Source organism: Acipenser ruthenus, chromosome 42 (genome assembly GCF_902713425.1).
Source record: "Acipenser ruthenus chromosome 42, fAciRut3.2 maternal haplotype, whole genome shotgun sequence".
Lineage (NCBI taxonomy): Eukaryota > Metazoa > Chordata > Actinopteri > Acipenseriformes > Acipenseridae > Acipenser > Acipenser ruthenus.
In genome coordinates this window covers 10,263,798-10,274,058 of record NC_081230.1, presented here as the reverse complement: position 1 = coordinate 10,274,058, position 10,261 = coordinate 10,263,798, and the positions used below count along the sequence as shown (strand labels likewise).

At 45.2% G+C, this 10,261-nt stretch overlaps 1 protein-coding gene across 5 annotated transcripts in view; it reads right to left on the bottom strand.

The window, feature by feature from the left end:
* Positions 1–2,864: 2,864 nt before the first annotated feature.
* The window catches only part of LOC131709222 (nck-associated protein 5-like), a 34,956-nt gene continuing 27,559 nt past the window's right edge, over positions 2,865–10,261 (bottom strand). For 4 of the 5 annotated variants that reach the window (XM_059011301.1, XM_059011302.1, XM_059011298.1 and 1 more), the window contains 5 exons: positions 9,819–9,969; positions 9,634–9,703; positions 8,872–9,186; positions 8,423–8,571; positions 2,865–4,019 (listed from right to left, as the gene is read on the bottom strand). In XM_059011301.1, coding sequence (XP_058867284.1) covers positions 3,717–4,019; positions 8,423–8,571; positions 8,872–9,186; positions 9,634–9,703; positions 9,819–9,969 — 988 coding nt within the window. In that variant the 3' untranslated portion in view covers positions 2,865–3,716. The remainder of the gene's footprint in view (positions 4,020–8,422; positions 8,572–8,871; positions 9,187–9,633; positions 9,704–9,818; positions 9,970–10,261) is intronic. The other variant, XM_059011300.1, reaches the window with a different exon arrangement.

Sequence of the window (10,261 nt, the reverse complement as noted above, 5' to 3'; positions counted from 1 at the left end):
GAGAGTGTTTTAACACAGCGGCTTTGAATGCCAACCAGCCTGCAGAAGATATATCCACACCACCGCGCTAATGTGACATCAACGCGCGTTTAGACTGTTCGCCTCATTCGCTGACTCTTACTAAAGCCTCTTCATATCCTGCATACATTAGGCGTGCACCACGCATCGCTTTCAGACTGCGTTCCTAATGATCGCGTTTCAAAACAAGCGTGGGGGTAATAACAGGGGATGAGATGTTTAGAAAGAGGAAGCTGTCAGTTTTATTATCTTGTTCAGCACATGCCCCATACAGTGCTGTGGTGAGGAAGGGTTGAGAGGAGAAACCTGTCCTGTGTCCTGTGTATTCAGAATCACTTCCAGGGTCGCTGAACTCCTAATGGTAGCACTTTGTGGAGCCCTGTCCATCTGTTATCACTCGTAGCTGGAAACAGTGCAGCGCAGCTCAGCGCAGAACACCGAGGGCTTCAACAAATAGCAAACAGAGGAGTGTTTGATGTGCACCATTGCTTTACGGCACCCTGCACATTACTTCCATTCCATCCTGCCTTCTAAAGAACGTGTTGGCGTTCCAGAACGCTGCTGCGTTCCACTGACACACGTGAACTGGTGCTGTGATCGATGTTCCTTTAGAACAGGGGTGCCCAATCCTGGTCCTGGAGGGCCTCTGTCCTCCTGGCTTTTGTTCCAACTGTCCCCTAAATTACTTCATTGGACCAATCAAGCACTTATTAGAAGCTTAATCGGTCCAATTAAGCAATTTAGTGTACAGTTGGAACAAAAACCAGGAGGGCATTGACCCTCCAGGACCAGGATTGGGCACCCCTGCTTTAGGACAAGGGACTGCTTCCCCTGGTGTGGATGCAATGCATACCCCACTCGCCCTGTCCCAACGCAACGCACACCCCACTCGCCCTGTCCCAACGCAACGCACACCCCACTCGCCCTGTCCCAACGCAACGCACACCCCACTCGCCCTGTCCCAACGCAACCCACACCCCACTCGCCCTGTCCCAACGCAACGCACGCAGCCACAAGTCACAAAGCGTGTCGTTTTCAAACAGATCCTGCCTTGTGCATTACCAAAAGTTTACCCTGCTTTTACCACAGTTTGCTAAGTTTAATGCTATTCTCTGCAATGCTTACCTATGCTTTAGTACACTTTGCTATTATTACCGAGAGAGTAGCGCAATGGCACTAAAATGAATTACAAGCAGGACCGCGTTTTTAAAAGGTTAACGTAACATTATGAGAAGGGACCACTGTAACAACGTGTCGGATTTATTCTCAACGTTTGCATTCTTACGGATACAACACTGGAGGGCATTTTTACAAATTAGCTTGTACAGTTCTTCTCGTTTCATCTCCTTCCCTTCGCTTCCCCATTCTTGGCCGCATTACTTTTTTTAAAGGGGTTACAGAAAAGCAAGCCGTGTTTGTTGTGTGGGCGCACACGCGCACTGCCAGCCTGGGTGAAAGCCTCCTTGAAAGCCTGGGGTTCCAGCGCAAACCCGTTCCATTGTGAACTGCAGAATCTCATTAACAACTTCCTTTTTGCATTTCAGAGTTCAAACCTCGAAGCAGCTCCTCCATTATCAACAGGGCTGCGTGCGCTTCTAATTACCATTTGAATTGAGGCACAGGAGTCGTTTATTATCCACGCACCAAAATGCAGTTCACCTGCCTGCTAACTCCTGTTCCCTTCATTCCAAGATACAGTGTCGTCTTAAAGGGGAAGTGACTTTAGCCTTGCAATGAATGATGCTAGATTATTTGTTTTTCCAAAAAACGTATTTCACGAATTCTAAGTGCGTGCTGCGGGTGTCTGTGCATGTGAGATAAAGACTTTGCATGCCGCTACCCAAGTCTTTATCGGGTTTCAACCGGGCCCTCACTCTGCAATCAATCTGAAATAAAGACAGCGAGGCTCCTCGAAGGATATCCAGCACCTAACATCTTCCTCCCAGGTGCTTTTTCTCTGTTCTGGGTTCCGGTCCTTTATTTTCACTTTGAATGGACTGGTACCCAGCCTGCTGATGGTCACTGGCAGACCCCTTCAGCCACTGCTTCAGACTCAGAGTATAGGGCAGGCTTATTAGTACGCTGGTCTATCATGAAGTGACTGCATTCGTTTGAATAGGGGAGGGGGGTAGGTTGACTGACAGTTTCACCAGCCTGTCTTAAATCCACGGGATTTGTACAGAGTGCTGTAACAACCCTCACACCTCCCTGTGTGATGCAGGCTGTTTCCTTATTGGCTCCGAATGGATCTGTGCTTTCAGGAAGCTGTGATGTGATGAGGGGGAAGAGTGTTGCTCATGAGAAGACATTAAGTATACCATCAGAGACTGGGACAACTGTACATTTTACCTTGCAGTTTATATCCCACTCCCACCCAATACCCAGAGCCCCAACGGGCGCTACGTTTGCATACAAGATCACACATAAATAAATCAAACATCTCACAGTTCTTAACTCTCCATGTAGAAGTTTGTGACCCCAACCTATGAAAAGTCATAAAAAAAAAAAGTAAAAAAATAATATTTTAAAAAAAGTTCCTATAACAGGAGTGTTACGAATGAGCACCCTGAGGAAGTCTGACTGAAGTGCACGAGCCCAGTAAATGAAAACGTCCTGTAGCTGCTACAAGATCCCACCCGCTGGGCACAGCATTCCACGGCATCACACTTCAGGATCATCACATTGCTTTGCTGTCCCGTCCTGCCACCTCAGGAATCAGAAGAGCCCCTCTACCTCTCGCATCAGCACGGGTAAAGAACACACGAAAGCCGTGGCAGGGTTATGATACCGCTGGGAAATGCAGAGGTAAAGCGAAGGGGAAAAAAAAAAACATCACAAGGCGTACGTTGTTTTAAATTTAATTTAATATTGTTAATAAGAGGCGATTTTAATCCAGAGCTGGTGAATGGAGCCAGTTTGACAGGACAGTACAGTACAGTACAGTGCTTGATTTGAATGTCTCGAGTTCATTCACGAAGCAGGAGAGGTGCAGCCCTGGCAGAATGGATACAGGCTTCATCACAACCCCTAGGATGGTGGGCAGGGCGAAACAAAACAGGAGGCGTGTCAATTGAAACGGTAGGAAGAAGAAAAAGTTGCTTGCTATTGGTCAGAAATGCATTTACATAGCTCCTGTTTCCTTTGACCCCGCCCATTTTCATTGTGATCACACCCAGTTTTGGATGGTAACTCCCAGCTCTAATTTGGCCCCACCCTTTTTTACAGCAAAGAATGAAGGTTAAGCTGCTGCAGTGAATTATAGGAACCCATCCCTATCTGGAGGCAGCATTACATTTTACTAATGTTGTATTTTTGCAAATCTCCAGTAATATGTTTTCCTCTTCCTAAGGGGCGTGTGCAAGTGCGATGGTGTGTGTGCGTGCGTATGTATGCGTGTCAGCGTGGTACTGTACCTGCTCTCTGGATTAAAGCACTTTTTACCATCAGTCCAGCACCTTCCACAAACACACCAGTCCATTAAGTGTCCCATTCAGCAAGGAAGTCACAATGCCTGCATTCAACAAGTCCGAACGCCCACAAACACGTAGAGATCTGATCAAGTCTTCCCAGTGAGGCTCCGTCTGTCTGGCTGAGAGAGGCAGGCTCCTGTCAGTCTGTCCGGCTGAGAGAGGCAGGCTCATGTCCGTCTGTCCGGCTGAGAGAGGCAGGCTCCTGTCCGTCTGTCCCAGGGCGATGGCTCAGCCCTGGCTGCCGCAGGAGGAGAGGCTGTCGTAGAGGGAGTCGCTCAGCGATTCGGGGGTCTCCAGGACTGAGGGCCGATTTGGGGACAGCATGTCATCCTGCCGCTCCTTCACCACCTCCACCCCTCCTCCTCCTCCTCCTCCTCCGTCCTTCCCCAGCTCCGCGGACCCGCAGGCCCGGCCCTTCACCCGGCGGCCCAGCCCCAGGGAGGGGGGCAGGGGCAGCCCCAGGGAGGGGGGCAGGGGCAGGCTGGTGGAGGAGCCGGGGTCCCGGCCCGGCGTGGCACAGGGCTTCACGTTCTATCAGAAAGAACAAACAGAACATTTAAAAAATGAAGCAGTTTGACAGCGCAGAGGTCCAGCCTTCACCCTTTCACAGTCCTGATGTTAACATGCACAGCTGGAAACCATGCTGGAACCTCACAGGACTCCTAGGCTCCAGTCTGAGGTCGTGTAGATACACAGGTAAAAAAAAATATATATATATGTCCTGTTCTCATGTTTACTCAATAAAGGAGTTCTACCTTCAGCGCCACGAAGATCATTCAATAATATTAATAATATAATATCTTTATTTTTTATTATTATTTTATTATTATTATTTATTTCTTAGCAGACGCCCTTATCCAGGGCGACTTACAATTGTTACAAGATATCACATTATACATTATTTCACATTATACAGATATCACATTATTTAATTATTTTTTACATACAATTACCCATTTATACAGTTGGGTTTTTACTGGAGCAATGTAGGTAAAGTACCTTGCTCAAGGGTACAACAGCAGTGTCCCCCACTGGGGATTGAACCCACAACCCTCTGGTCAAGAGTCCAGAGCTCTAACCACTACTCCACACTGCTGCCCTTTATATAGCGCCTTTCATAGTGGACCACCATGACAAAGTGCTTTACAGAGGTAGACTGTGAACTGTGCATTATATGCAGAGTCCCTTACAATAGGACATTCAGGACTGAAAGGGTTACAAAGAGCCATAGAGTTGCTCAGGAAATTCAAAGAGCCATCAATACAATACAATACTGCAACACATGTCTGAAGCACATCAGTCATTCTGGGTGACTTAAAAGAATTGAACACTGCTTGCAGCTAGAAAAAAAAAAAATTCAAAAGCACAGATTTCTAAATAATAAAACTACTTTTCTAAAGCCCCCCTCTCCCCTCTCCTCCACACCTCAATTGCATGTGGCACGGCTATTTCAGATGTTTAATACATGAGATGCAAAAGCAGCCAGCCTGCTTACAAAACCCTGATCTCTTCCTTTATACCATTAAATATTTAAAAAGATCTTTCAAAACAAACAAACAAAAAACAAGAGAGAGCCCTCACTCGGGACCCCAGCGCCACGCTTCCAGCTTCGATCCCCCCTCCCCGATGGCATCTCACACGCTCTCTTAATTAAGCTCCTGCATCTCAGATCAAACATCGGGACAAATTAATTTCAGTCGGAATGACAGGAACGTCCACGGGAGAGTTTAGTATAGTGACTAGAATAATAATAATAATCATCCAGAGCTACTCGATTACTCTCTTGTGCATTTTAGGCAAACATCTGCCTGAAGTAAAATCACAAGCCATTGTGAAATACAGTTGTTTAAAAACGCATGCGTGTCCCATAAAAAACAAAATGATGCTTTCTTATTTTTACAACGAGGTGCACGAAACAGGGTTTAAAATGAACTGACCTTGTGTCCCTTCAGGGGTTAAGAGGCATGGAAAGGCAAGAGAATTATGGGCTCCTCACACACATAACCAGAAGAGAGACTCCTGGGACCAGAAGGGTTTGAAGGTCAGTCGAACTCTACAGCAGCCAGGCACAACTCTGGCATGGTTTTTACTGAGTTACGTGTTCCGGCTGTGGGGAAGCCCAAACTACACCCGCCCACCCATCCCCCTGCTTGAGAAATACTGCAGATCAAAAAGATAAGTACACAAGGGATAAAATTCATTATAAAAAAAATAAAAACACACAAACGGTTTGCTTACTGGCCTCTGTTTGTACAAGGCTGGCCAAGTGTGACTCTTCAGAGCAGCAGGCCCGATTCTGCTTGAAATAAATACCCTGCCGATTGCGATGGCGCTTTTCCATTACGTTTCCAAGAGCACCAGCCAGCCTGTCAGCCCTTCCCTCACAAGCCCATAGTCCTGAGGAGACCTGGCCGACTGTCTCCTACGAAGCACAAAAGCCAGTCCAATCTCCATCTCCCCGTTCCCATGGAAACCAGGCAGTGAACAATAATCTGCATTTAGATTAAAACGCTTCCTCTCCCTCTCCAACCCTTTTAACCAAATACAGATATAACAGCCCATCGTTGATATCGCCCGTTTAAATCGACAGCTGGCTGGAATTGTGTTCTGCAAATTCTTTCTCTGCCCCAAACTTTAAAACCTTCAAAAGCCGATAAAAATCGCACCCGCTAACCCCTTCACGTGTTCTGCTAACACAACGGTAAGACACTTACTATTTTAGGTGGGTTTCAGCTGCCAATTGAACCTCACAGCATTGTAGCTCGACGGGCATTTTACACAAGAGACTCAAAGAGGCAGCTCTGTTGTCACACCAGCACTCGGCACTGCGCAGTCCTCTGAACAAGTCAAAAAGTCTTCAGCTAAGAGACTCTGAAACTTTCCTTCAGCTTTCATCTTTTATTTACAAAAACACAAAACAAGAAACAGCTGTCAACCCTCGTCACTGCACAGATACTGCAGAACAGAACGTCCTCTTTGCTGGAATATTAAACAGGAATGACTTGTGCACTTTAAAATATTTACAAGGCTAGAGGTTCGGGTCGAGAGGAACAGTAAAGGAGACGCTTCCAGGCTCATGACTTCAGCAGAATTTTTCTTTTTGTTAATTTAAGGCGCTACTCCTCAAAGTGAGCCCCTGCAAATGAAACATGAAATGATGAGAGTGCTGATCTCGAGGACTCCTCTTTATGCAGATGTTAGAGCTACAAATTAAAAGCTCGTGTCTCTCTCTCCCCCAACCCCCCTCCCTTCTTCCCTGTTGTTTTTTTTTTTTAAGTCCGTCTCATATTATAGTTAATCACTCTTAAGCTTCTGTACCAGCCCGTTTCGCACTCCCCCGGCCCTGTCTTTTTAAAAGCAGAGTGGAAAAATTCTTTTCTGCAAACCGTCCCTAATGAGAGTCCCTCTGTCAGCTCTTCAATGGCACCCTAACATTCCAAGACAGGAGCATCATTTCCATTTCACTTTTTCAAAAGCATTTCTTCTACCAACCAATTACATCTTCAGAAGAGCAGTGCTTTGCGATCCAGCAGACAGCTTGTATCCACTTCATAGTTTTAAAATGCCATAACTCGCGCGTTTAAAATATATATATTTAAAAAAAAAAAAAAATGTAGATAGCATTAGAAATAAGAAAATAAAATAAGAAATTGTCGTCTCGCTTCAAAGATCAATCAAGAACTCAAAACCTTGATTTATCCCGAACAAATTCTCATGACAATGACGATCCGGCAAGAGGCTCCCACCCCCAACAGCACACCACATCAACACTCAACCCCAAAATAAATACCTATTGTATTAAAATAAATTTAAAAAAGATTCTCAACTAAAGGGAAAAGGGTTGGGGGCACAAACACACAGCACTGAGAGTCTCCAGCAGTGAAGCTTCGGTCGGGCTGCAGCATTAGTATGCGTCGTGGGTTGAGCCTTCATCGCATTTCATTTCACCCACGGCTGGAAGAGTTCTAAATAACTACAGAATCTAACTTTATCTGTCACATTCCGTGAAAATAATAATAATGTCCTCGGGACTCTCATTACCGGACAAAGCACAGGTATCAACACCGGGTAATAGAAGAACCATCTCAATTCAGTGATGAGAGAGAGAGAGAGAGAGAGAGAGAGAGAATTCAACACACGCCCGTCTTGGATTCAATGTCACTTCATTAAGAAGTAACCTCTGCTGATGTTCTGTCAGGACTGGTAAGTGCTGGATTGGCGTGACTGTGGGGGTGCAGTGAGAGCTTCTGGTTTATTTCAGACTGTTTTATTGATCACAGCCCGAGTTACTGCTGGGTAATGAGGAGACAGGGAAGGCAAATGTTTTTGTTAAAAGGTTCACTTCTCTCTCAATCTGCCCCCCTCCTCTCATTTCTCACATGTGACAGATACTAGACACTCTCTCACATCAACACCCTGCAGGTACATCCGCTGTCCGTCTGGGGACATTCCATCAACTCCTGCTGTACAGTACAAAAAATGAATGAATTGGTTTAATGTCTCTGGTCTGTAGGACAGAGCAGCTATAAAACTATACCCCTGACCATAGAGAACGTCAATACCATCATTTATTGAATGAATTAGTATTATATACAGAGCGCTATTTCAATATTTTATAATCTCACAAACCCTCTTTGTATTCTCGTTAATAAAGCACATTGCTTACAACCGTGTTATAATATCTATATCTATATATATATATATATATATATATATATATATATATATATATATATATATATATATTATATATATAGATAGATAGATAAAATGTATGCATGTATGTATAAACTTATACCCACACATATTTAAGAATATTGATATTTATACATCAGTGTCCCAGGATTAAAAGGTATTTATTCTGAACAGGTGATATCATCATCATCATCATCGCCCTTCAGGCCGTGTTACTATAGCGACACGTGAGCGCTCACCCTTCCGAGCTGTGGGCCGTGGTGCGCCGTGTCCGAGTCCCCAGCCACGCCCAGATCCACGTCGGTCGAGGCACCGGAGGCTTTCAGATTGGGGAAGGTCCAGTGCCTGGACGATGGGGATCGTACATGAGCTCCATAAGCATCAACATCTGCAATGCAAGGGAGAAGGAAAGCGTGAAGGGTCACGAGATCAAACTTCATATCCAGGGAAAGGGAAGAGGGGGGGAGGTTCTTATCAAAGCAGGTCTTTCCAGCAGAATTACCATGTTCCCGGATTACAGTAAATTCCTCATGTTATAATTCTATCCGCAGTCTCAATATTACAGGCTAAATAAAACTATTATTTTAAAACACACAGTTTTTATATCCAGATTTGTAGACCCGGGGCTCAGAGGGGGATAGGAGCGGTTCTGAATACGTGGTTATACAGCAGCAATGTAAAAACGCACAGACACAGTCACCTCCTGGGACGGCATTTGAAAGGTGACTCGACGACCCCTTGTTCTCCAACGCTGTGCTGTACAGGGCAGGGCTGAAGTAATTTTCCGGGGCAAACGTTTCACCCAAAGAGGAAAGCTCCCTCTCCAGGGTTCTGGCCTTGCGGGGCACTTTTGTTCCAGGTCCGAGTTTCCCCTGGGGACTGGATTCCTGCTCGCACCGGGATTTCACTTTCGGGATGCTTTTCCCTGCCGGACTGCCGGCGTAGTCGGGCAGAGGGAAGGTGCCGATCCCGCTGTCCAGAGTCCTTGTGGAAGAACCAGAACCTGAGAAACGTATAGATTGAAATGAGAGTGGAAAGGAAAGGAGAGAAAAGGGGAAAGAAGATGTGATGGATGAAAAGTGTTTAACAATCTGCTTGGAGGAGAAGGAACTGCAAAATGTATTTTTACACGGATTCAAAAATACAAAACATATGCACAAATGTTGATCTTATAATGATGGTAATAGCTGTGTTCTAGGCTCTCACTTCAGTAGGTGACAGCGTGTGTGTTTGGATCAACTGCTCACCACAGCGAGACCAAAACCATTGCTTTAAATGAAAACTTTAAATGCATTTCCTTTATGCCCAAGATTCATGTCTTTGGAGCTTAGAATAAAAAAAAAATCTACACCTCATTAGAGTCAATGCAAGATCTGCAGAAAGAGAGACAGGTGTGTGTCTGTGATTGCATGTGTGTGTGTCGGTGTCATAGCAAACTTAAGCACGGTACCTGCAAAATGCTGAGAATTGACCAAACTTTCATCAGCAGTGATGTCATCTTTGCTGACCAGATCCAATCCCTTAAATAAATAAAATTAGTTAAAATATATTTAATGATCTTGGGGAGCATGGGAACTCTTCTGTAAAAACGGACTTTCATAAGACATGGGGGTTGAACAGAGACGGGCGCATTACCTTGTCTACCCCTGGCAAGTCTTCTCTGCTCTTAATGTGGCTGATAACCCCATTCCTCTGGGAGCTGAATATGGGACGGGATTTCTTGGAGTCGAAGGAGAGCCGTCTGTGGTCCACACAGTTACTAAAGGGAATATCCCTTTCATCAACCCTGCAGATTATGAAGACCTTTGTTAGACTTGATCTCTCTCTCAGACACGCTGCAAAGCCAGTTCTGTTCCTCGGTCACGGACCACCAGCTTCTAATTAATTATCCAAAACTATTAAAAACACTCGGTCGTGCTGGATTGAGAAACGTCTTGAAGACTTTGAAACGCTGGTCACGGAACTTCAAGTTTCTTTTGCATTTCTAAATAAATTAGTCAGCAAATGCAAAAAAGACACGACTGCTTAATCTTTCCTTTGCACACTGTGCCTTTACTTTGTCAGTCAATATGAACATT